The 24,657-nt window shown below is 48.7% G+C and overlaps 11 protein-coding genes across 11 annotated transcripts; 6 read left to right on the top strand and 5 right to left on the bottom strand.

Moving 5' to 3' along the window:
- Window positions 1-500: 500 nt before the first annotated feature.
- On the bottom strand, window positions 501-2,585 carry EURHEDRAFT_452418 (ankyrin repeat and BTB/POZ domain protein; the record flags this gene model as incomplete). The annotated part of the gene is made up of 3 exons (XM_040784032.1): window positions 501-2,079; window positions 2,153-2,238; window positions 2,346-2,585. 3 exons carry the CDS (start codon window positions 2,583-2,585, stop codon window positions 501-503), a joined length of 1,905 nt encoding a protein of 634 aa, XP_040640652.1.
- Window positions 2,586-3,243: 658 nt separating this feature from the next.
- On the top strand, window positions 3,244-5,469 carry nimA (serine/threonine protein kinase nimA; the record flags this gene model as incomplete). Its single annotated transcript, XM_040780078.1, has 3 exons — window positions 3,244-3,295; window positions 3,351-3,403; window positions 3,472-5,469. 3 exons carry the CDS (start codon window positions 3,244-3,246, stop codon window positions 5,467-5,469), a joined length of 2,103 nt encoding a protein of 700 aa, XP_040640651.1.
- Window positions 5,470-6,221: 752 nt separating this feature from the next.
- EURHEDRAFT_410759 (WW domain binding protein 11) lies at window positions 6,222-7,424 on the bottom strand. The gene is made up of 2 exons (XM_040781438.1): window positions 7,358-7,424; window positions 6,222-7,184 (listed from the first exon to the last, which is right to left on the bottom strand). Exon 2 carries the CDS (start codon window positions 7,151-7,153, stop codon window positions 6,314-6,316), a length of 840 nt encoding a protein of 279 aa, XP_040640650.1. The 5' UTR covers window positions 7,154-7,184; window positions 7,358-7,424; the 3' UTR covers window positions 6,222-6,313.
- A 662-nt stretch (window positions 7,425-8,086) lies between these two features.
- On the top strand, window positions 8,087-9,442 carry EURHEDRAFT_344983 (uncharacterized protein). The gene is made up of 2 exons (XM_040778418.1): window positions 8,087-8,748; window positions 8,949-9,442. The coding sequence occupies exons 1-2, from the start codon at window positions 8,473-8,475 to the stop codon at window positions 9,177-9,179; spliced, it is 507 nt and encodes a 168-aa protein (XP_040640649.1). The 5' UTR covers window positions 8,087-8,472; the 3' UTR covers window positions 9,180-9,442.
- Window positions 9,443-9,971: 529 nt separating this feature from the next.
- EURHEDRAFT_410755 (ribonuclease P Rpr2/Rpp21/SNM1 subunit) lies at window positions 9,972-11,141 on the bottom strand. Its single transcript, XM_040781437.1, has one exon. The coding sequence runs from the start codon at window positions 10,997-10,999 to the stop codon at window positions 10,406-10,408; it is 594 nt and encodes a 197-aa protein (XP_040640648.1). The 5' UTR covers window positions 11,000-11,141; the 3' UTR covers window positions 9,972-10,405.
- A 61-nt stretch (window positions 11,142-11,202) lies between these two features.
- EURHEDRAFT_522036 (ATP-dependent RNA helicase SUB2) lies at window positions 11,203-13,907 on the top strand. The gene is made up of 4 exons (XM_040786855.1): window positions 11,203-11,677; window positions 12,347-12,757; window positions 12,816-13,176; window positions 13,230-13,907. The coding sequence occupies exons 1-4, from the start codon at window positions 11,428-11,430 to the stop codon at window positions 13,531-13,533; spliced, it is 1,326 nt and encodes a 441-aa protein (XP_040640647.1). The 5' UTR covers window positions 11,203-11,427; the 3' UTR covers window positions 13,534-13,907.
- Window positions 13,908-16,566: 2,659 nt separating this feature from the next.
- Window positions 16,567-17,200, bottom strand: EURHEDRAFT_344166 (uncharacterized protein). Its single transcript, XM_040778415.1, has one exon. It carries the CDS (start codon window positions 17,078-17,080, stop codon window positions 16,754-16,756), a length of 327 nt encoding a protein of 108 aa, XP_040640646.1. The 5' UTR covers window positions 17,081-17,200; the 3' UTR covers window positions 16,567-16,753.
- Window positions 17,159-19,792, top strand: EURHEDRAFT_514162 (uncharacterized protein; the record flags this gene model as incomplete). The annotated part of the gene is made up of 5 exons (XM_040786243.1): window positions 17,159-17,192; window positions 17,357-17,477; window positions 17,539-17,579; window positions 17,660-18,089; window positions 18,148-19,792. 5 exons carry the CDS (start codon window positions 17,159-17,161, stop codon window positions 19,790-19,792), a joined length of 2,271 nt encoding a protein of 756 aa, XP_040640645.1.
- Window positions 19,793-20,862: 1,070 nt separating this feature from the next.
- EURHEDRAFT_452436 (DASH complex subunit HSK3 family protein) lies at window positions 20,863-21,198 on the top strand (the record flags this gene model as incomplete). Its single annotated transcript, XM_040784033.1, has 1 exon — window positions 20,863-21,198. The coding sequence occupies one exon, from the start codon at window positions 20,863-20,865 to the stop codon at window positions 21,196-21,198; it is 336 nt and encodes a 111-aa protein (XP_040640644.1).
- EURHEDRAFT_522033 (histidine phosphatase family protein) lies at window positions 21,163-22,374 on the bottom strand. The gene is made up of 4 exons (XM_040786854.1): window positions 22,076-22,374; window positions 21,744-22,007; window positions 21,464-21,676; window positions 21,163-21,410 (listed from the first exon to the last, which is right to left on the bottom strand). The coding sequence occupies exons 1-4, from the start codon at window positions 22,252-22,254 to the stop codon at window positions 21,347-21,349; spliced, it is 720 nt and encodes a 239-aa protein (XP_040640643.1). The 5' UTR covers window positions 22,255-22,374; the 3' UTR covers window positions 21,163-21,346.
- A 342-nt stretch (window positions 22,375-22,716) lies between these two features.
- trm44 (tRNA (uracil) methyltransferase) lies at window positions 22,717-24,642 on the top strand (the record flags this gene model as incomplete). The annotated part of the gene is made up of 1 exon (XM_040780077.1): window positions 22,717-24,642. The coding sequence occupies one exon, from the start codon at window positions 22,717-22,719 to the stop codon at window positions 24,640-24,642; it is 1,926 nt and encodes a 641-aa protein (XP_040640642.1).
- Between the last annotated feature and the right edge of the window lie 15 nt (window positions 24,643-24,657).

Raw genomic sequence — 24,657 nt, 5'->3', positions numbered from 1 at the left:
CTGCCCATGTTTGTATGCCGGATGACTGTTATTTGGAACAGAAGGACTTGGTCAGTATTCCGGATATCAGCAGCTTTTAGTGTGAGGATAGAGTCGAGACTTATTGTAAAAAGTAAGTTGAAAAAGAGTTGACAGCGTATGTGTTTATATATCCCTAGTCATCCACAAAATAACTGGATCCGATGCGTTGTTATACCCAAGTAGAAGCAGCAGACAACAACCGGCAGCATAATCCCCTGGATGCAAGAAGACACATACTCACCCTTCTGGGTAGCCAGGTCTTCCTTTTTCATCGACCGAACAAAAAGGACAACATGAAAATACTAAAATATGATGTAGTATGTCATGCTATATTCATTGAGCTCGTGTATATAAACTGATTGTTTTTATGCCCCATTCTATCCCTCCCGATTCTGGTCACTGTATATGTCCAAAAAGCAATGCAATCGTACACTCCATCTCACCTGATTTACATATATATAGGGTCGAAGCGGGCTTAATCACGCTTCCAAGTTGAGGTTCTCGAGCAACTGGTCCAACTTTTCCATGAGAATCTCGTAGTTGATTGCATCCTTCGAGAATTCATCGTTCGTAACTTCACCGTCCAATGTTTCGAACACCGGAGCGTCCTGTCCTTCTTGAGGTTGTTTGTGTGCTGCTACTTGAGCAACACCTGCCCCCTTCTCTGCAGTTCTTGGAATTTCAAGCGTTTTGACACCATCCGTGATCTTATTCACGCCCTCAGCAGCATCAGCTTCAACTTCCTTTGATTGGACTTCTCGCTCCATCATTTCCTGGACACCGGCATCGTCAAATCTCAACCGGAAACGCTCTCCAAGGTAAAAGCGGATGTCATCCAGCATTTCAATGGTGTCGGTTTCCTGTCTTCCTTGGACCCTGAAGGCCGATTCTTCAATCAATTCCGCAAACTCAGGAGTGTCGATATGGGCTTCCAGTCGATATGCCAAATATCGAGCCGCGAATTCTTCCAGGCGTTGAACCCGGGTCAGCCAAGCAGCGCGAACTATGGAATAAATATCAAGTTCATCCTCTTCCGCTCCGCCTCGTGTCCTCGCAGCCTCTGCCTGTGACATGTTACCGCTTCCAAGAGTACTGATCACAATCGCAGCCTTTGTCTTCAATTTCTCAATAAATAGCATATCAGCTGCAAACAGAACATCAACCGCAACGTCGAGCGAGAAATCCGTCTTCTCCGTATAAAGGAAGGCAAGGACAATCTCGAGGATTTCCGGAGAACAGTCCACATCAATTATCTTAAGATGATCTGAAACATGCGCCTCGCGGAAACGAGAAGAAAACATGGCGTGAAAGAACTCAGATCGCAGAAGCACCGCTCGATGACAAGGGAATAAGGTCGATTTCTGAATTTTGTCATCTTTCTGACCAGACTGCTGTTCGACATCGTTGGCATCTTCCTCCGATTCCTCCGAAAGCTCATCAGCCCTAAGCAAGACGTCCGCGAAAACCGCATTGTTGCGGTCCCATTTGACCTGATCTATTTTGGACGTTTCCACCACAGTCCGATTCCGAAGAACATTCTCCCGGAACCACTCCTCAAGGTGATCTCGGCCTCGAGAGATCTCAATGGTTCTCCGTTGTCTAGCCATTCTCCGGTCCCCGCTATCGAGCATACTGTCTAGGAGGCTCTGTATTCCAAGGTGTTTCGCAACTTTATCGATTCCTGCAAAGACCTCTGACTCGGTAAACCCTGTTCCTGGCCCACTCCGCAATTCACGAGGGGCTTCTCCCAAATATAGATATTTTATTGCTGCCACAAAGGCTTGTGGTGGAATGTGATTGGGAAGTCGCCATGTTGTACTGTCAGGAGCAGCGGCTAGCTTTTGACGGAAATAAGGAGATCGTGCCGCCAGTATGAACTTATGCAGGTGAAGAGACTCGTCATCCGCAGTGACGACAATATCTGAGGTAACAGGCTGGTCACGAACAAGAAGCGAAGAGATATGCGCAGCGAGCGGTTGAAGCGGGTCGGTCGACTTTGAATAATCGTATTCGAGCAATAAGTTCCGTATACGATCATTTAAAGCGTTATATAGACATCTATTAAGACACCCGTGTTAGTCAATGTCGCTTTTAGAAACTCAAAGAAAGAGAGGGAAGAGAGACCGCAAACCTTTCGCCCTGGAATGTATCTCGCTCACACAACGCACCCGACTCGAGAAGAAGTCGCACCACTTCAAAGTGTCCACAAAGACTGGCCTGTTAAGCACAATTCTGTCAGCTTGAATTCTCATGAGGTTGCCCATGGCATCCGCAACCAGACGCACTGCCACCAGTCAACCACGCAAGGGGACGAGTCAACGTACCAAAATCAATGGAGTATAGTCGTAAGGGTCGCGGGCATTGACATTAACACCCTCTGTTATCTTCTCCTGACACACTTTCAAGTCACCCTGTCGACAAGCATTGCATAATTCCTCGAACGGTTTACTGAGATCTAGTGGGTTGTCGTCCTTGATCGTCCCCTCCTTAATCAGTTTCTTCTCATTGTGCAGGCTTATTTCTAATTGATCCTTTCGAAGCACAGTCGGTTCGTTCTCAGCCATCGTGAAACTGTCGCAACTCTCTTTTGTCGTGTATACTTCGAGGAAGCTAATATAAGTGATAGTCTCCCGGACTTTGCGGCGGAGAGGCGGGATGAGGAAATGCAATCATCTTATCGATAAGAATCACGTGAGGGGGGGTTAGCCATTGTATTGCCACCAGAACGAGGACAGGGGTAACCACGAGATCGAGCTATCAATTGCTACCGAGAAGGGGATCTGCATCGTACACCGTGTCTATATATATTTATTTATCAAACTTCTATTCGCAATGAGATATTCGACTGATCGCACACAACAAAGATGATAGCATCGGCATACTATCAACGTCACGCTTCACCGCCCAAACTCACACCGCCTGCTGCAACCAGCAAGGGCTGAATGGTGCACGTCGTTGCTGGGCAACGGGGTGCAGCTAAACATCCCGTTGCATGGAGACGTTACTTGAACTCTTCTTTCTCTCTGCATCTGCGCTGCACGTTTCTGACACCACTCTCTCGCGATATACTAACCAAACAGGTACTTTAGCAGCTTCGACAACCCTCTGATCTGTCAATGAGCTAGTATCGTCTTCAAATAACTGAAACGCCGCTTGTCTTTTCTTCCATCAATCCCCTTTTTGAGACCTTAACCACCGTGGTTCAACTCTTCGACTGCCACCATGGCAATTGCTTTGGCTGAGGCAGACAAATATGAGGTGCTGGAGAGAATTGGTAATTACCAGCGCGATCCTTTCTGCAATCGCCTGGCCGCTGACCCTGTCTCCAGGTTGTGGTTCCTTTGGAATCATCCGAAAGGTTAAGCGGAAGAACGATGGATTGGTAAGTCCTCAACGCTTTATCTATATAATTGAAGTATAGGGCAACTAAAAATAATATATTTGATATAGATACTCTGTCGCAAAGAGATCAACTACATCAAGATGTCCCAGAAAGAGCGAGAGCAGCTCACGGCCGAATTTAACATCTTGAGCTCCCTCCGTCATCCCAATATCGTCGCTTACTACCATCGTGAACATCTCAAAGCGAGCCAAGACCTATACTTGTATATGGAATACTGCGGCGGTGGAGACCTGAGTGTGGTCATCAAGAACTTGAAGAAAACAAACAAGTTTGCGGAAGAGGAGTTTGTCTGGCGCATCCTAGCACAGCTGGTGACGGCGCTATACCGCTGTCACTATGGTACAGATGCACCGGAAATTGGGTCGAACGTCCTTGGTCCCGCCCCCAAGGCCTCCGGTTTGAAGGGGAAACAGGCACAGATGACCATTCTGCATCGCGACTTGAAGCCCGAGAACATCTTCCTGGGTAACGACAACACAGTCAAGCTTGGTGACTTTGGGTTATCCAAACTGATGCACTCCCACGACTTCGCATCCACCTACGTGGGAACCCCATTCTACATGTCTCCGGAGATCTGCGCTGCAGAGAAGTATACCCTGCGTTCCGACATCTGGGCAGTTGGCTGTATCATGTACGAGCTCTGCCAGAAGGAACCGCCATTCAACGCCCGGACCCATATCCAACTCGTGCAGAAGATTCGGGAGGGGAAGTTCCCCCCTCTACCCGAGTTCTATTCTCCCGAATTGAGAAACGTCATCGCCAGTTGCCTGCGCGTTAACCCCGACAACCGACCCGACACCGCTGCTTTGATCAATCTCCCTATTATCCGTTTGGTCCGAAAAGAGAAAGAGGTTGTCGATATTGGTAGAACATTGCGAAAGCGTGAGGAGGTTGCTTTGCACAAGGTCAGGGACATGGAACATAACGTCGTCAAGATCGAAAAGGAAAAACAGCAGATGAAAGCAGAGATTGAAAGCACTGTCCGCAGAGAATGGGAAGTGAAAGCTAGGCTGGAAATTGACCGTCAAGTGCAGAATGAGCTCGAGAAACTGCGCAAGAGGTTCGAGTTCGAGGTTCACGAGCGAGTTGGTATAGAGTTGGAGAAGCACAAGAGAGACAGCAATGTCCACAACGACAGCGGATTTCAGTCTAGCCACACATCGCAATCCTCTGTTAGTGGTGGGGATAATCAGGATCCTGCGAACACTGATAACAGCCATCTGTCCCAGGAGTCACCATCGGCAAACGGGAACAAAGAAATCAAGAAGGAGACCCGTACTCCACTGTGCCGTTCCAAGACCGTGATTGACTCCCCTGTCGACATACAAATGGCTGAGCCCTCTCCAATGTCGATTGCTTCCCTTTCATTGTCGCCACGTCGTACGGCCGCACAGAATACTGGATCGGGCAGGAATATCTTCGCGGACCCAGAACGACAGAAACCTAAATGGGAACCAGCTCTGGCATACTCCGACGATGAAGACGACACTCCCGACCTGCCTTCTCCGACTCGTCCCAAGGTCAGACCCGACCCGTTCAAGGCCCCTGCTCGACCACTTTTGCGGCAGAACACAGCAGCCTTCATGCAGAAGCTGAGCAATCAGCCTTCGCTTTTTCCAACCAATCAATCGAGATTGCCTCAAGCATCGGGTAATATTCAGAATGAGGCAAGGCCCAAGTCACCTCACCGTCGCTTGTCCAAGATTCCGTCCTCTGCAAATCTTGCTGCCGACGCCGGATCTCCCACGCGCAAGTCTGGCTCCAAGCAGCTCACATCCAAAACAAACAGTGGCGGGGAAGAGATGTTTAAGGCTGTTCTGCAGCGCAACATGGGTGGCAGGACCCTGGTAGAGCTTGCGCAGGCCAGAGCCGGAGGTCGACCCCTCGAGGAGGTGAAGCGGTGCGCCAGTGACTCCCGTACTTCAGGCTCGAATCCCCTCAAGTCATCTGATCGTGAGCCACCAGCAGTGTGGGATCCCGAGAGGGATGAGATGCCCAGTCCCTTCCTGAACCGTGGAAGGAAGGTCGTCCGCAACCTGAGGTGAAAAGGGGGAACTCTCAGTTGCTTTGAACCCTCTATCTGACAAATGGCTGGTACCATACCTTATGTTGTTAGACGATATGTGAACCGACACCCACCTTTCGTTTCGTTCCGTTGCCCCAAGGAAGCCTTGTACAGGCGTTCTTCCTAGAGGCATTTTAGCATACCATCTTCCGACCGATGTCCCTCTTTCATCTTTCGACTGATTTCTTAATAGCTCTTTTGCTTCTTGGTTTCTGGAGTTACGGTGGAGTTATGAGTGCATCTTGAGTAGTGGCATTGACAATGCAAGGCGTGGAAGCCTCATGCATTTTCTTTTATATTATTATTACTACAGCCCTGTGAAAACTCGAGCTTGGACACAGACATCACAGACGATTTGATTTCCTTTGTTTTTATGAAGTGACGTCTACGCTATTTGATTGTTGGATTTTGGAGTTCCTTTTTGTTTTCTTTTCTTGCATCGAACCTTTAGGTTACTTGACTCTCGTCTCATCCCTATCAAGTTGGAGATACGCCTTTCCCTCATACTCTTTTGTCATTTGTTTTTTACTTGCGGTCATCTCTGGCGTGCAAAATAATTGGTGTTCAGGCGTGTGAAGGAGGCTCTGTGTATGTACATACATTTTTTTTTTTTTTTTTTTTTTGGTTTACGATTTCTGTCTAGATATGATATGTGGCAATTAATCCAGCATCTTATCTTGGTTTATTACATTTCTGCATAAAGCGTAGATCCCAAAGGTCATTGCTAAAGGCCATCAGAGCAGCCATGTTGGAGCATATCCAGATTCTATCCATTGATGTACAGGGCTTATTTACGATACCCCATTCCGGTTTTGTCATTCAAGTCAGGCTTCCTCGTCTTCAACCTCCTCTATTTGCACCGAGCGAAGTTCTTGGTTGAAACGCCTCTCTTCCTCTTCCAAGAGTCTCCGCCGTTCTTCATCATCATCAGGGTTACCCGTCGGCTGTCCCTCTGCAGGACCTGCCTGGTAGCCTGCTTTTTCGAGTTTATCCATCTCTTCCGGCTCCAAAAGCTTCCCTTGACCTCTAATAGATTCCTGTTTGACCCTGACAGCAGCCGGAACGAATTTACTGATTGCTTCCCGTCGCAAATCTTTGATATCAGGTTTAGCTTCATAGACTGTCTTAGATTCTGTCACAGGCGGCTTGTTTGGAAGAGTATGTGGCCCACGCACACCCTCAGCAGGTCCTGAATCTCTCTTCTGGTACTGTCTGGGAATCGGCGGAGGAGTATCCCGTGGCATGGGTATTCTTCGTACCTCCTCATCTGTCTCACTGCTGTCACTTTCTTGTCCAAATCGGTTATCACGATCGCCTCCCCGTCTCCTTTTCCCGAGTACCCCATCGCCTGGCCCTCTTGCACCGTCACCACCCCTTTCATTGAACTTGGGTGCCTTATCACCCAAAGCTTCTCGAGCCTTCTGCACAGCGCGCAGGTCTTTTTCCAGTGCCTCTAAGATCTGTTGTTCCCGTGGTCGTAGCTTCTGACCGGACTCTTGCATCTGCTTCAGCTCGTTGATCTGGCGTTGGATGCGATCGGGGTTGCGACGGGCGAGTTTCTCATTTCGGCGGGCCAGCGCATCTGCTTTCCCCTTCTTCATTGATTTTTGCTTGTCGAGTTTGTGCTGCGCGGCAGCCGGATTCATGGAACGTTCTTTAGGCATTGCGGTGGTTACTTTTCTTGTTCATGTATCACTGCGACAAACAATAATCATAGGGTGTGACAGGTTAGCTTTTTTGTGTAACTATAAAGCTCCAGCGTGGAGAGCGCGCGCGCGCGCGCAGAATCTGGCCGGGTGTAGCAAGGGAGCTCTTGCAGCACCTGCAGCTTACTAGAACCGATCAGATCTAGATTGGAGAATACTCACAATATGATAAACAAAATACAAAGCTGCAGATGGATGAAACGTCTTCTCTGGCGCTAAGGTTGATCGGATGGCGGTTATGACGCCTGCAGCTCTGTTGTCTGAGCGGCGTGACGACAATATGCGCGCGGTTGCTGAGAAGGTTGATATATATGTATGCGCAATGAATGTGACGATTCGATCGAGTATTGGGAATACGGCTTGAGAGTGAGTTGTTGGATGGAGGTTCAATATGCGGTTAGGAAGTTGAATGTAAGGTCGAAGCCGGGGCCGGCGGAGGATCCAAGCTCGATGGACCGGACTTTGAGGAACAGAAGATTAATACGACCACGGAGTCAAGCCTAGTCGTTTCATGGAATGACTGTTTGTGTACTGTTTCTACCAGAGCTGGCTCTCACTGGAGCTAGATGCGCGTTTTTATGTTCCTACCATCCCCACCACTATACAGATATGTATCCAGCAGCTACATATAGCGTCAACGGCGGAACAAATAGAGCAATATAGAGAAGTAAAAAGAAAACTAAAAGTCAACTGACGATTGTTCTCTTTCCTAGTTTGGCTTTTCCGCAATCAATCTATTCCATTTGGTGTTGGTCTGATCACCAAACCTTCGTTTTTTCTGCCCCTCTTTCCTCATTCTTCTTTTCCTCTCACCCTCTCCCCCCGGTCCCCTCAGGACCTGACTCTTTTTCGAATTTCGATCTTCTTTCTCACCGTTTAAGCCAACGACCAACGAAGAGAAACGCCGTGATTGCTTTTTTGCCGCCGACAATATCGACGGTCCATCTTGTCGACAGTCGCGGGCTATCCATCCTTCTGCCTCGGCCTCTACCCTTCTGTTCCCAATGACACCACTGGCTTCGACAATAGAAGGTGATAAGGAGCTTTAATATCCCTAGTTTCAGCGGCTGTTTTTGTGCCTGATTTCATCTGGTGCTTGAGTTACAAATTGCGGCGCTTTCTATTATCCTACCTCTCACCATTCTTTCCGGTGCCCGCATTCTTCTCTTCTCCCGGTCACCACCATGAACCTATGCCCGTTTTGTTTTCTTACATCGAGATCGATTAGCGCTTCCTAGACTCTCGTCGCGGTTGGAGCATGTCTCTGCCGGGACCAAATGTCCGTATCAGCCTCGATTCCCGACACCTCGCTTGGTCTTACCTCCTCCGAAATTCAAATCCTCCGACAACAACAGCAGCTCGTACTTCAGGGTGGTCATACCGGCGGTGGGGTTACCAGAGGCAGAGGGACTGGAAGGACCAGCAACGCTAGTTCGCGCGCTGCCAGTGCGGCCAGCAGTCATGGTCGATTGCTGCTTGATCCGATGAGTCTCAGAGCGCTTTCGCATCAATTGGATAATCTACAGGAACAGATCCGGAACCGTCTCGACTATGTATGTTCCTTTTTTTTTCCTTCTTGTCAAGATTCCTATCACTGCTTCACTTCCGGTCTCATTCCCACGCCAACCTCTAGACATAGAATAAAAGGGGTGATGGATAGGCAGTTTTGTGGAGCTTTTCATCTTTTGCACGCCTCACATACACCGCACATTCGCCATGATGTTCGTTTCATTAAGCTCTAACATGAAAATAGTTGGAAGAACAAATGCAACTCTCCTTACAGAATAGCACCGATCGCGCGGGAAATGTCATCCACAATGCAGACGCCGAGATCGCACGTACCCGTTCAATTCTTACTTCGATTGACGACCTTGAAACAGAGTTCGCCAAAATTGCGAATATAAGAGAAATCGTCAAACAGTACCGCGCAAGAATTGAAGGACTCGATCAGCGTCTTGACCAAGCTGCCCGGCGGAAGCGCTGACCTGTTTCACTTTTAATTTTCTTCCTACACCATTCATTTGAGATGATCCGGACGATATCTTCAGATGCCCTGGTGGCTTTTTCGTATCGGTTTTTATGTACTTCTTTGACTGCCGGATGGTTATATTGGCTTCTTTCACCACCTCTGACCTTCCTTCAACACCATCACCACACGACAAACCACACCACTAAAAAGCAAAAAGAAAACATTGAAAAAAAAAAAAAAGATGAATGTGCTTATGCCTCGATCTGTCCTATACGGACATTGTATCGTTATGACTTTTAGCAGCTTATAGCTGTTACGTTCCATGTGCCAAACGACCTTTCATGGAGAATCTTCGTACATATTTCGACAACTTTTTGTGCATTCGGAGGAAATCACTGGGTAAAGATTGGGACACGGCCTCGCGGCTCTTTTATTTTCATATATGAAAACGTCTTATGACAGTCAATATCCACAGGGATGGCAGGATGCTATAGCGCGGAGTTTTATCAAGCAATGATTTAAGGGATAATGATGGGCTCTGATGGTTTTGTTTGTCTTTTATGATACGAGATTTTTGCAGCTGATTATATTGCACAAGGGTCATGGTCTATGTGTTCGACTTCATGAATACTGGTTTTTCGTTGTCTGTTGTTGCAGCGCTGTGATTCCCCCGTTTGCACCTCTCCCTAATATATTCTGTTTTGGTTAATGTCTTTGAAGAAGTATTATGCTTTGTCGTGACCGCCATATCAAGTATCTATTTGTTTCTCTTTTTTTTTTTTTTTTTTTTTTTTTTTTTTTTTTTTTGTGCAGCGCGAGTAGAAACTGATTATGGAAGGATCAGCTGCTTGGAGCCATTGCCTTCCATGCTTTGTTCATTTTTAATCTCTTGGGGTTCTATGATCCTTAGGACCCGACTCCATTAATAGACTGTGACTTAAGACACGAGCTTTCTGGTGAAACTTCTAGACCGCTTCTAAGCTCCTGAGCCAGACGTCTAAGCCTTCTAAAGATGGCCTGTTTGAGGTCGACACCATCGGAGAATTACCTCCCTCCTAGGACCCCTAGCCACGGACAGCAGTATCCGGGTCCTCGCATGTAGACATACCACGGACGAGATCGCCACTCGCGTATAGGGCCCATAACCGAAGCTGATCCTTCTATGAGCATGTGTGATGCCACACAAAGATCCCCCAAATGTAAGCCAGAATCTGAAAGAAAACCAGACAAAGGTGAAAGATTCAAGTTTCTGCAATTTGCCTTCCCCTTTGTTCCTGTTCTTTCTTCCGTTCTGCAAGCTTCTTGCTCCGATTTTCCGCCTGAGGATATTGTTTCTCTGTACCACAAGTTGTGCAACGCACGACTCGAACATCAGCCCATGGCTTCTTACCCTCGCGACTCGTGTTCCTAATCTCCCGCATGCAGCTGACCCCAGGCACAAGCAAAGTATCACACCGCTTGCAGAATGACCGCTTCACTTCTTGGGGTAGCCGAAGTTGTGTCTTCAATGATATTCCGCGGAGCTGTGAAATATAAGCTCGAGATAGATTGGGTAGACGGTCAAGGTTCGGCTCCTGTTTTTGGTTGACGCTACCGGATGCTTCTTCGACAGCAACAGCAGTAGAACCAGGACTCAAGATTTGTGGCACAGTCCGGTTTGAGCCGGCTCCGACCTCGCACTTCCCATCACTAGCATTGTTTTCGGTCTTGCTCTGTTGGGTCTGTTGCTGCTTGGAGGCTATCGTTGTGGAGTGAAGATAGGCGGCGGCTTTGTGCAGGTAATCTAGTCTCGCACGTAAGTGGCTGTTAACATTTTTCCCCTTTCCCTTTGCCATTGGGAGGATCTTGTTTGCGATGAGTCGAGAAAGGGAGGTGAAGAAGGACAACAAAAAAAAAAAAGAAAACGCGGTATCGACAAATCACACAGAATGACCGAATCGGTGGCTCAACTGCAGTTGGCGGTGAGTGGTTTGGTCACATGATCCTGGCAGTTCCCGGAACTTCTCATCCCTCGCGACGCCCTTCTCTCTATTTCCATCACCTCTCCCTCGCCTCTCATATTTCCTCTGTCTCAATTCATCCTGAGTGAGTTGGGAATAATACTTGCTTTATCTGAGCGTTTTATTTACCTATATTAACCCCACGTTTTCCTTTTATTTATCTTCGACATCCTACCTCTCTAGCTGTCTAGGGATTACGCGCCGCGACATCAGCTTTTAGCCACCCATCTTTTTCCTCACTACCAGCACCACCACCCATCACCATGTCTCACGAGGAGGATCTCATCGACTACTCCGACGAGGAGCTCCAGACCACCGACGCGGCGGCGACCACTGCTGCTCCCGCTGCGAATGGAGCCGAAGAGAAGAAGGGCGACTTGACGGTCACGGGCGGCCGCCCGGACAAGAAGGGAAGCTACGTCGGTATTCACTCGACCGGTTTCCGCGACTTTTTGCTCAAAGGAGAACTTCTACGTGCCATCACCGATTGCGGTTTCGAACATCCATCGGAGGGTTAGTTGATAACATTTTTCTCCCACAAGCCTCTCCATTACTCCATGTTCCAACGTCCGTCCATCTCCGCGGGGGAAACAAGGAAGAAAGAAAAGAAAATCTAGTCGCTTCTTTCCTTACATTTGCCCTTTATCTTTTCTGAGGCGCCAAATCAGTCTTCGAGCTTGCAGCCGACATGAGGATGTCTCGATGGATATCAACAGGGAATAATAAGAGGAGAAATCCGTGTAGCGCATAATAGCGCATTGCCCCGTATGGCTACTACTTGTTGCTCATTGATCCAGCGATCCAGTTGGAGAAATATGAGACTTTCTTTGTAAAGAAGAAAGATACTTTCACGGTCTGAAGAAAACCTGAGGACGGTTAAGAATTCTTTTTCCTTTTGGGAAGAAAAACCTAGGGTCCCTTCTTTTATTGCCACCAGTGCCTGGCCGATAGGCTCCTCATGTCGACTGCAGAAGAGCTCCTGACGTGAATGTTGTTTCATCGTTCATTGTACACGGAATCTTCTTTTGTTTCCTCGTTTGCTTGCGCGGAGAGATTTTCGCAGCAACTAGCTCCTGAATCGGCTACTCCGGGGGATGGACGGACATTGCGACGCGGATTGCTTTTCTCTTTTTCAGTATATGCATCGAATACAAGTCTAACATGCCATCCGCCTCATTACAGTCCAGCAAGTCTGCATTCCGACCGCTATCCTGAACGTCGACGTTCTCTGCCAGGCCAAGTCTGGTCTCGGAAAAACCGCGGTCTTCGTCTTGACTACCCTCCACCAATTGGAAGCTGTTCCTGGGGAATGCTCCATCCTTGTTATGTGTCACACTCGTGAGTTGGCATACCAGATCAAGAACGAGTATGCTCGGTTCAGCAAGTACCTTCCCGATGTGAAGACTGCAGTCTTTTACGGAGGTACTCCAATTCAGAAGGACATCGAAGTCCTTTCCAACAAGGAATCGTTCCCCAACATCGTCGTTGCTACTCCTGGTCGTCTCAACGCTTTGGTCCGTGACAAGAAGCTCTCTCTGCGTAACGTCAAGGCATTCGTTCTTGACGAGTGTGACAAGATGTTGGATCAGATTGGTAGGTGTCTTTTCTTTCGTTTCAGGTGCACAGTTGCTGACCATGACTTTCTGCATAGACATGCGCCGTGACGTCCAGGAAATCTTCCGTGCGACCCCTGCTGACAAGCAGGTTATGATGTTTAGCGCTACGCTCTCGCAGGAAGTCCGACCTATCTGCAAGAAGTTCATGCGGAACCCGCTCGAGGTCTACGTGGATGATGACACCAAGCTCACTCTCCACGGTCTCCAGCAGTACTACGTTAAGCTCAGTGAGGCGGAGAAGAACCGCAAGTTGAACGAACTCTTGGACAGCCTCGAGTTCAACCAGGTCATTATCTTCGTTAAGAGCACGCTCCGTGCTAACGAACTTAACAAGCTCTTGGTTGAGTGCAACTTCCCCAGTATTGCGGTGCACTCTGGTGTCAGCCAGGAAGAACGGTAAGTTTGCCAACCAGCAGATAAAGGAAGATTGAAACTGATGGTTTGTTTAGTATCAAACGGTACAAGGAGTTCAAGGAGTTCAACAAGCGTATCTGTGTCGCTACTGATGTCTTCGGTCGTGGTATTGATATTGAGCGTATCAACCTTGCCATCAACTACGACTTGCCCGCTGATGCCGACTCTTACTTGCACCGCGTTGGTCGTGCTGGTCGTTTCGGTACCAAGGGTCTGTCGATCTCATTTGTCAGCACGGAGGACGATGAAAAGGTTCTCAAGGACATCGAAAAGCGGTTCGAGGTCGCCCTCCCCGAGTATCCCGAGGGTGGTGTGGACTCGAGCACCTACATGGCATAAATTGATGGGTCATAGGCGTCAATGGACAAGCCCTGCGGCTAAATTATTTCCCTATGCTCTTGCTTGTTGAATTTGTTCTACCGCTGTGTACTTTTTGCTCATTTATTTCCGTCTATTTCATTTCTTTTTGGCGTGAGGGCTCGGTTGCAATTTTGTCTCTGGCAGTGTCTTGACTTGCTTCTCTTATGGAGACACGGTGAAATATACGATAACGGGTTAAACAGAGACATCTGGAAAGGGAAAAAAAATTAAGTGTTCATCGATTATAAATCCAGGTTTAATTCGGGCAGCCGTGGATATGCTATGTATCAACTTCTGTAATAGAGCGATGAGTCTTGGCTTGCTTGTAATTCCCGTAGTCCGATCCGATGCATTGGCCTCGGGTGATAGATCCGGAGTGTGTACACCGTACTTTGGCGATCTTCATTGATTAATCCAGGATTGTCTTTGTTACTGCGGAAGAAAGGGTCTATTACAAGTACATAGAGTCTAACCAGCCGAAGAACTTATTCTAAAGCTGGCTGGTTTCTTGGGACTGCCAAGAGGTACGGGGTTTCGCCCGCCAAACAGATGAGTTCGTTGGCGGGCGAAGTGAGTACTCCGGAGTACATGGTACAAAGTACGACGGAATGCCAACTTCGGAGTATGTAGCACTTGACTGGACACCGACAATCACAGAAAGCTAAACCAGTCTAACTCTACGAAACCGACACGAGGTTGGTTGATAGGCATGAACTCAATTTGCCACCTGCGCCACGTAAGCCACAGTATTTTCTATGACATAAAGTCACGTGTGTATTTGAAAACGTACGGCAAACGTATGGATAACATCAGTGTGGAGTACTATTCGTTTATGCTCGTATTACGGAGTAATAAACCCGGGGGTAATTAGCTTCTTCCACATGGAAAGAAAGCTCAGAGCTCAGTCGAGGATATAAAATCCGTACAGAGAAGTCTGTACGGCAAAGAGATAAAGTCCGACTTTGTGATTGGACGGAACTAATGTTCTGGAAATTAGCGAGGGAAGAAAAACCGGATTTACTTGATTGATCGGTGGGGCGGGTTTGATTTGACAGACGGCTCCGTACTCCGTACTCCGTACTCGTAGTGTGTTGCGAGTGCTTTGCTGGTGTACTCTGGAGTAAGTGTATGCACTTGTATGCCAGTTCCATGTCAGGGGATGTTCATCGTTCCGCTTTCGGGTGTGCTCTACGGACGGATATGATTACTTACTGTGCTCTTACTTGTAGGTTGGTTGACAGAGTGGTTCGCACTGGCCGCGGGGACGATCATGATGATCTTCTGTGCTTGTTCTCTGGTCTTATTGTGATCCACGTGACAGTGTCTACACTGTTTTCCGTACAATTGAGTTGCTCTCTCTGAGTGCTCTGTATGGCCCAGAGAGTGTGGCTGAGTAGGTGCTTTTATTCTAACCGTAACTTTATTCCTGTTGGTGATCAGGTACAGAGAATGCCAGCAGGATTATATATTCTGTGACCTGTCCGCACCCGTACAAGTACATACATAATCTATACCGATCTGGAACAAACTATTCCCCAGAGCAGGATTCCTGACATGTAACAATCTATTGTTCGTGCAGAGGTACTTGTGCTACCATGTAACAACTCCGGATCTCCTGATTTGCTGAAACAAAAGAGACCAGAACTCGACGGATGCGGCAGTGGCTGATGGAGGACCCTCAGTGGTCAGATCCTTCGGCCGGGATCCACAGCTGGAGGGTGGAGCATGTTTTGGGAAATGTTGCTGGAAATAGAAGCAGTGGGGCTGTTTTTGGAACCTGGATTCCGCACTGGGATGGCTGGTCTGGTTAGGATATAGAGTGAAGTACAGAATATGGAAGTATGGTGTTGATATAAGACAATTGGTGTATATACTCTACATAGGAGAAATAGACGGGACAGTGTACTCTGTACCAGAGGTCTAGTGAAATGAATGAGAGTTGAAGAGTCCACTCCTGATTCTCGTTCTCGTTCTAGATCGATAGACTTTGACGGACAACTCCACTTGTCTCCTTTTTTAGCACTTGGCCAATCTATATGAACACCGAGCACAGACACACAACCAGAACTCGTAGAATCACTGTCCTCCGTATAACAATTATAAAGCATAAAAATACCCAGTATGCGATCTCTGCAACAGTATGATCTGATTATAGCTCCGGCATGCTGCTCAGACACCGCCTCCCCCTTCACCTCCCCCTTGGAGAGGCCGAGACGGCCGTGATTCCGATATGGGCGGGATTTGGTCCGTACGAATATGCATAAGACAGAAGCAAATATTATGGGCAATAATTATTGGATAGAGCGTTTCCGGGTTCGTCTTCAACACGACACGGTGTGCCACTGCAGAGTAGATACATAGTCACCCCGGACCAGAGTGCTGATTCATCTCCGGAGGTATGTGTGAGGTGCACCATGGTTCCGTGGGAGGTACGAGTAAATAAGGGACTCGTAGCTGATGTAATTATGCTCTACTACAAATTCCATACTCCGTAGTATTACCCTGTACCCTGTACTCCGTATAAGTAATGTCTGGTGGATTGGCCAAGGATCGATCGAGACTAACCTCGCTAATTAACGACACTAGCCTAGTACATAGGACGGCCCTTTGAAGTGGATTCGGTGGATAATCATAGACAGAGCCCGCCGACAAGTCCTCGCGCAATATTTTTTTTTTTCTTCGCTGCTGTCATGTGTAGAAATGATGCGTGGTCTAACGAACACGCTGTACAAAGAACTGCTGCATCGAGGTGAAGAACTCCGGATACGAATCAATTGATGTGTAGAGTAGTAATGTTTACTCTGTAATGAAGAAAATAAATCCATTCTCCGTATTATTGTTATTCGCTTGCGGTGACAATTCGTTTTTTTTGCCTCCTGTTTTCCGGATTCGTCACAGGACGCGGAGAGACAAGAAAGATATCACCACCGTTGGTGGACACAAGAAAAAGTCTTGTGTTTCCTTTACTTTTTTCCATTTGTTTTACTCTTTCGCTTGCTTTTGGGCACAAATTTTTACTCCATAAGCCAAAGACAGCGTGTTGTCCGTATCCTAAACCGACGGTTTTCCACCTAAAAAAAAAAAATACTGGAAAAAAAATAGCAGGGGAGGGAAAAAAAACCTTTCCTCTTTCCTTCCCTCTTTTTACTCTTTCCTCTTTCTTTTTTCCTTTCTCCCTTTGCGGTTTCTCAATCCCTCTCTATCTTTGCTCTGTCTCTCTCCTTTGGCAGTCTCGACTCTCTAGCCTTCCCTTCCTTCCTTCTCCTGCCCTTCGTTTGTCCCTTTCCCCTCCCCTCATTCTCTCTATCTTGATCTCCTTTTTCTTTTTTTTCTTCTTTAATCTCCTAATTACACGCATCCCATCGCCGTTTCCTTCCAAAACGATCCACCGTCCTCCGACTCGTACAAAGACCGATTTCGTGTGTTGTACCTGGGAAGGCAGCGTCAGTCGCGCCTCGGTGGACAACGCCGTCTTTCGTCCTCTCCCCCCGATCGATTCTTTGTTACGATCGGTCAACCAACCCATCGTCTGCGATTTTCATCCTTTTTGACGTCGAATATCGGGATTGGCGGTTTTAATACAATTCGTTTTGGTGTCTGAACAATGGCTCCTTCGCCGCGGCTGCGCATCTTATCAGGTTCGTTTGTACTTGATCTACACCATTACCTCGTCTTTGTGTGCCATGCAGAACGCACGGTTCCAATTTCTCCTGATCCTCTAAATCATCTATCGTGTCCACCTCTGCAAAGGACAAAAGAAAAGAAAATTAAAGGTTTAGACAACTAACTCGATGCTGTTTAGTCGGTAGCAATGCTATCTCGGCCTTCATTTCCTGGAGATTGCAAGCGACCACCTCTTGCGATGTGACCCTCGTCTGGAAATCCAACTTTGACCCCGTGTCGCAATATGGCGTTTCATTCAAGTACGTTTCCCTCAGTTCCTTTAGTTCTGGATTAGATTTCTGACAAATGTTTTCACGATAGATCGAAAGCATTTGGAAATGAACGCTTCAAACCTCGTCATGGTACGTTTTTTTCTCTCGCTCCTCCCCAGAAAAGGAACACAGACATCAGTGCAGATGGCTAACCTGTCCGCCCACTGCAGTCGTCCGTGCCCCAGAAGAAGCATCCTCCCGAGAAAATGCGTACGACTATGTTATTCTGTGCGTCAAGGCCTTGCCTGACGTGTACGACCTAGCCGCCGTCATCGAGTCGGTCGTCACTCCTCAACACACCTGCATCCTCGTGAATACCACAAACTCCATTGGCATCGAGTCCCATCTCGAGCAGCGCTTTCCAACAAACGTGATTTTGTCGCTTGTCTCCGGTGTTGAGATCTCGCAAATCGGTGCCAGCGAGTTTGAACACCTCAGCAGCTCCAAGATTTGGGTCGGTGCAACCAGCAAACAATCCAACATTCCCTCATCAATACAGAATGATATGGCGTCCGCATTGGCCATGACGTTGTCTTCGGGTGGGGTGGACTGCAAGGTCTCGGATAATATCAGGCAAGAGCAGTTTGAACGCATGATTGGGTATGTGCCATTAACTATTCCTATCTCTGCTTTGCTTCCAACTAACATCTGCTGGTAGTCCTATTGCTTTCCAACCTGCAAGCGTTCTTTTTGAAACCTCCAATTACGCACAATTGCTCGAAAAAGTCGGCGTTCGTCAATTAATCTCAGGCATAATTGATGAGCTGCTTGACCTTGCCCGAGCCCATGGCTGCGAGTTCCCGGCTGATTTCTGTCAGTCCACTATTGATAAGATGGCTGCAGTCGAAGCGCCCAGCACCATGTACCAGGACTTCCAAGCGCGGCGCCCCATGGAAGTTGAGACATTTTTGGGTTCCCCCATTAAGCTGGCTATGGAGTCGGATATTAAGGTGCCTCGCATTGAAGCTCTTTACGCCATGCTTCATCACATCAACGCGGCCAATACGAGTAAACCGCCGACGAAGAACTCACCGCCCCCCGCGGCTACGTCAGGACCACCGCCGCGTATGTCGTCCGCTCCGCCGCCGCAGAGAGGACCGATGAATGGTCCTATGCGCCCAGGTCCTGCCCGAACTGCTTCTGGTATAATGATGCCACCCCCGAGACGAGGTATGATGAGACCACCAGGTGCCCATCCTCCTCTGCCTCAGGCGCCTCCTGCTGGCCGACTTCCCCGCGATGCGTCGGTGGAAGGCCTAGAAGAATTCAGTCATCTGGTTTTATACGATGATGCTGAAGGCGGTGCGTCTCCACAAGCCGCGCAGAACGGTGACATGCCTGCTGGTCCCCCTCCCTCTGGTTCCACAGCGGAACTGTCCCTGCGGGAACGCGAACTGGCGCTTCGCCAGCGGGAGCTGCAGGTCCGAGAACAGGAGATGAGCATGCGCCGCGGTGGCGGCCGGAGACGGGGACCGTCTCGGCCCGCTCTTGACGAAGAAGACGAGGACGACTATTTCGACCCCATGGACACTCTTGGCATTCCACAGGTTGATCCCGACAGTGTCGATATGATGAGTCTGACTTCACGAAAGAACCGCAAAGGTCCCTCTGCGAGCCAGTTCCGCAAGAATCCGGAAGTGAGTCTTAACAACGGCGGCAGTAACAGCCGACCTGCCTCGTCGTTTAGCCGCTACTTTGGCGGTGGTCGGAAGCGCGCGAGCGAACGCATCATGCAGGAAATTCCAGGCCTGCATGACTCCCTTTTCGATAACCCCATGATGAGCTACTCGTCCAACAGGTATGGTGCCGTCGACCGGAATCAGATGCAGGCGGATTCGCGCGCCAATTCGATGACGACCAGTCGAATGGGTGATTTCCCTCCGCACCCCTATCCTACGAGTCGCCGGAACAGCCATTCCCCTGCCACGCCCTATGGTGGTCCCCCCGGGCCCGGGCCACGGATGGGCCGACCGATGACGGCTCAAGACCCGCAGAACCTCGGCCCTCCTGGTCATTCCCACGGCGGTAATCCCTCTTCTCCCGTCGTGCGAGCACCGGTTCCCAAGCACCCTCCGGGGCATGGCAACGCGGTAGGACCGCAGCAAGTTGAGCAACATTATGGGGTGAGCAACAACCAAATTCCCGCCAAGCGCGCCCCAAAACATAGAAGTCTGACCGGAAGTGCGAGCGCCAGCGCGAAGAGTGGTGATAGTGCGGCCAGTGCGAATCTGGAGTCCGAGAACTCGGCCCACAGCAGCCAGATCAGTCTTGGTGCTCAGCAAGCCACGGCGCCGGTGCGATAGATAACATCGCCGTTTCCTCTCCTTTGCCCTCGTATCACCCGCGTTCATGATTGATCCTTGATATCTCGGTCGAAACGAGCTCGAACCCATAGCCTTTACCCACCGTTTCCTTACCTCGCCGTTTATACATTGCATTCCCCGTCTGTTTGCCATCGATTATTTCCTCCCTTATTTCCATATAGACGAGATTCTGGGCATTGAGCAAGTACGAGGGAAAGAAACCGACACGATAAAGAGAAGAGAAGCATAACTAATACTGTTTTGTTCAACATATACATAAGGGACATGGGGGTCATTTCTTTTTCATGCTTTGTTTTCATTTTGCCTCGGAGTGGTCGGGTCGGGCGTGTGTATGTGTTTTTTCCATTCATTTTCTTTTCCTTTTCTTTCATCTCCTATATCTGCATTGTTTATCCTAATGAAGCCGAGAACACGAGCACTTGGCCTGGGAAATACTCCTTGTCTTTCGATCTTCTACAATTATACCACCGAACACTGGCATCGATTCTTTTTCTCGTTGTCAACCATGCATTTCGTTTTTTCCAGATTGTACACTACCTGCGTGGGAACATGTTTTTCGTGAACCCGTATATGTTTGTTTTTGCCAAATTTTTCCGTTTTTACTGTGACATGGATGCTTCTCCTTTGTGTCTCTTCTCTTTCTCCATCGCTTTCCCATGCGTGTTTCAATGTCCTGTGAGGTGAAAATATTCGATGGCTGAGTGATCTCTACTTTTCTTTACTTCATGGTCTGTGGTTCCCGGCGCATAAAAGGAGCAGGGATTTGATTTATTCTAATTGGCTTCGATTTGACTGGATTCGCGTTGTCAAACGAGAAAATTAATGACAGAAGTCCGCAACAGCCGTTGTAATTTGTTTAATTTGATGCAAGTACAAATCCTACTCGAGATGTGTATCTGTAGGGTTTTTGTAGTAGCTTATATAATCAACGAATGGAAATCAATCTCAGTTACTTACCCTGACAACCAACGACCACAACAAATCAACACATCAACTCTCCCGAGGACAACAATCAACGCAAAGCAGAGCAGTGTTTCTAACTCGACAAAATGCCTTCGCACTACCACAACCCCTCCCAATCTTCTTTCCGCCCCTCCATCCTCCCTACCCCCGCCCCAGCGTCAACCAGCGCCTCATCCACATCTACGACCAAATCGCGCCAATACACCCACCTTCACTCGCAACTGGCACAGCTTAACACGCACCTCGCAGACACGGAGAATCTGCTGCGGATGACGGCTGTGCAGGCGGAGGATATGCGGTTCTTGGGTGGCTATGTTGGGGGTTTGTTTATGGGGTCTGCGAAGGTGTTGGGGGAGGAGGGAGTTGTTAAGGAGAGTCAGGGAGAAGCGGAAAGGAGAATTAAGGAGGAGTTAGAGTCGTGATTTGATATGATGGCATGGTGAGGATTTTATATAGTGGGTTTATTTGGGATTTGTGCGGTGTTCATCTTCTATCATGTGTGTATGAAACATCGTCTAACTAATTAAGAATTCTGCATAGACTCCCTTAGTTTACGCCCACATGATACGATTAATCCACCACGAATCCTCCTCCGAGAATAATCGCCGGCTCATCGATGTTATGATGTTCGTAACTGGATTCTGTCAGCGCCATTCACGATATGAATTGTCTTATCTGTCGTCTTACCTGAGAGTACCAACTCCACCGGCTTCCAGAATCAGTGATGTTTCAGTCAATGGCTTTCCGGTCCAGCGCATGGCAAAAGCGCGGAGGATATGGCCGTGCGCGACGATAAGGACGTCTCCGGAGGCATTGGGATCTTCAAAGCACTTGCGGTGGTGGTTTTCTCTGATGTCTGCAATGACTGCGTCGAGACGACGGACGACGTCTTCGGGGGTTCTGTTCTAGTTAGCTATCACATCTCTGGCGGAAATTCAGAATCAATGTTGATGTTGACTTGACTCACTCTCCACCCGGACATCCCTGCCTCCAAATATCCCACGGCTCCTCACCATTCTTCGCCCGCTGCTCCTTGATTTGCTTGCTCGTCAAGCCTTCGTAGTCACCATAGTCCCATTCGCGAACGGCCTCGGTGAGCACCACCTTGGCCTCTGTCCGAATCGGCTCGTCTTCCTCGGGTTTCCGGCTCTCTTTCCAGGGGAGTCTCTCTTTGCAACCGATCTCCAGTAACTCGAGCGTTCGTTGCGCGCGGGTGCGGGGGGAGACGTAACTATAACCCGTCAATCTCCATATCTATCAAATCATCCCTGAAGAGGTGGGGAGGGGGGAAGGACATACACATGAGACAACTTCTTAGGGACAATCAACCTGTCATCACCCACGAGACCCTTACCAGTTGCTGCGATACGTTTCTCGCCGTTGGCTGTGAGCGGGAGGTCACTGATACCCGTGTGTCGGCCATTGAGGGACCATTCGGTTTCGCCGTGGCGGATGATGAAGCAACGAGGGGCTGGCATTCTGTCTTTCTAAAGTGGCGTTTTAAACAGAATGGTGTTGTTATAAGGATATAGTGTTTCTCTAGGGGGTAATTGGGACTGGAATTGGAGCTGTACTTGTACTTGCTGGCGGGGCGGGTAGAGCGGATAACGTCATTGGAGTTGGATACTTGCTTTGCTCGACCAGGGATTGTTGGCTTCCTCTAATACCCCTGCTGCAGGGGATAAATACTGCGAATTTTACCAATTAAGCTACATGGCGTCCAAGAAACTACAGAGTATCAATTGCAAAGCCAAACTAGAGTTGAATCTAGAACCTCATCTTTTAATCATGCCTCAGGCTACATATGATCACGTGATTATAATTATCGTAAAGAGATCGAATCTGCTACTCGTACCCTCTGAATAACTAACTACACTCTGTGATTCGCTTCAGTTATATATCAAGGGAACCAGGCTCGACAAGTTCACAATACAACAAGCATGGTCCGAGTCAAACAAGCTCCCCGCGATCAGTCCAAGCTTACTGGGAAACCACTCTCAGATACCCTTGAGCCCTCACCACTCCACATCCTCAAGGGCACCAAAACAAACGACGGTGAAGAAGAAAAATGGAGTACCTCACCAGATCTGTTAGAGGGAAATCTGTCATTTACGCCAGAAGTCATCGATAACCTGACGCTGTACCTGCTAGCGAATCCGAACCGGATGTCGAGCCATTTGTTCCGGGCTGATATTCTTCATGATAGTTATGGTATCTTGAGGACGCCGGCGGAGAGAGAGAAGTTGTTCGCTGATGCTACTGGCAAAGTTGCCTCGTCGGAAGACTCTGGTGTTGCCGGTAAAGACAACGTGCCGCCGATTCCTGCGAGAGAGATCGCGGGATTCGAGTTGACTCGGACGGTGGTAAGGAGGCTGATTCCTAGGAAACCACAATTGGATCCGCCTTTGGAACAAACTTGTCATTTTTATGGGGCAGATGCTGGTGACTGTCGACGCTTGCTTGTTGTCTATTCGCCGCATATAGCGTTCAAGGAGGACCTGCCTTTTTACCATCCGCTTCTGCAGTCTTGGGCGTTGTTGTATGATCATCACAAGCCAAGAGCTACATCCTTGGAAGAGGAGGAGGGCGGGGCAGGACAATTGTCGCTGCATTTCATGCTTTACTCCGATGAACCGATTCAGAATCGCCTCGAGAGGACATTGCATGCACTGCTCAACACACAGATTCGACTGGCTCGGGGCTCGGATATCACCACGATGATTCCTGAAGGTGGTAACTACAAGCCAAACAAAGATAATGTGCTCCCACGACATCTGGTACAGGACACATATTCGCGGTTGAAGCAGAAGTATGCCTCGTGGTTGTGTCAGAACTGGGTAGAGGATACGGAGCCGTCGAAGCATGTTTTTGAGGACCTATCGATTACTGCATTTCTCATTGAGCTATGGAGGAGCATGTATGGCGCCGTTCCTACGGAGGAGAAGGAAACGGAGGGCTATGATCCAAATTTTCCCGGTTTTGTGGACGTTGCATGTGGGAATGGTGTACTTGTCTACGTGCTCTTGATGGAAGGCTACCAGGGTTGGGGTTTTGATGCTCGTTCCCGAAAGACATGGAAAATATTCCCGGAGATGGTGCGAGAACGACTAAGCGAGGAGGTCTATATCCCCAAACCTTTTGCGGATGTGCTCAGTGGTTCGGGAGTAAATCCAGACGCGCTTGATGTTGGGACAAAGACACACACTGGCATATTCCCGAAAGATACCTTCATTATGTCAAACCATGCCGATGAACTTACCGTCTGGACTCCGTTGATGGCTGCACTTGCTAATCCGCAATCACCACTGCCTTTTATGGCGATTCCATGCTGCTCACACGCGCTTTCTGGAGCGCGTTACCGTTATCCTCCGCCTAAGGACAATAGGTTTGATGGCGACGACAAAGAAGAAGAATACAAGACAGATGAAGTCGAGCAGAACCCGCAACCGGCCACCGGCGACCTAAAAGCGCTTCGGACCGCCAAGATCGACTCTCACACCGATGCCGGAGCGAACAAGTCAATGTATGGCTGTCTTACCGCAAAGGCCATGAGTGTTGCCGAAGAAATCGGGTACGATGTGGAAAAGACCATGCTGCGGATCCCGAGTACGAGAAACATGGCCGTTATTGGTGGACGGCAACGTGTAACTCTAGAGCGGAACAATCAGAAGCAAAAGACTTCCATGCAGACCGAGCACCCCGATGCTGATGCGGATGCAGACTCCGGGGATGAGACTCTTGAGCTGATTGAGGAAGTTGTCCGACGGGAATGTGCCCGAGAAGGAGGCGTGCAAGAAGCGGCCAGGGTTTGGAAGGAGCGAGCTAAAGGCATCCACAGCGGCTGGGGACAAAGCCAACGGCATTGATGACAGTACATGCAG

Source organism: Aspergillus ruber (genome assembly GCF_000600275.1).
Source record: "Aspergillus ruber CBS 135680 unplaced genomic scaffold scaffold00007, whole genome shotgun sequence".
NCBI lineage: Eukaryota > Fungi > Ascomycota > Eurotiomycetes > Eurotiales > Aspergillaceae > Aspergillus > Aspergillus ruber.
The sequence above is the reverse complement of the archived record's forward strand: the minus strand, read 5'-3'. Positions and strand labels throughout refer to the sequence as shown.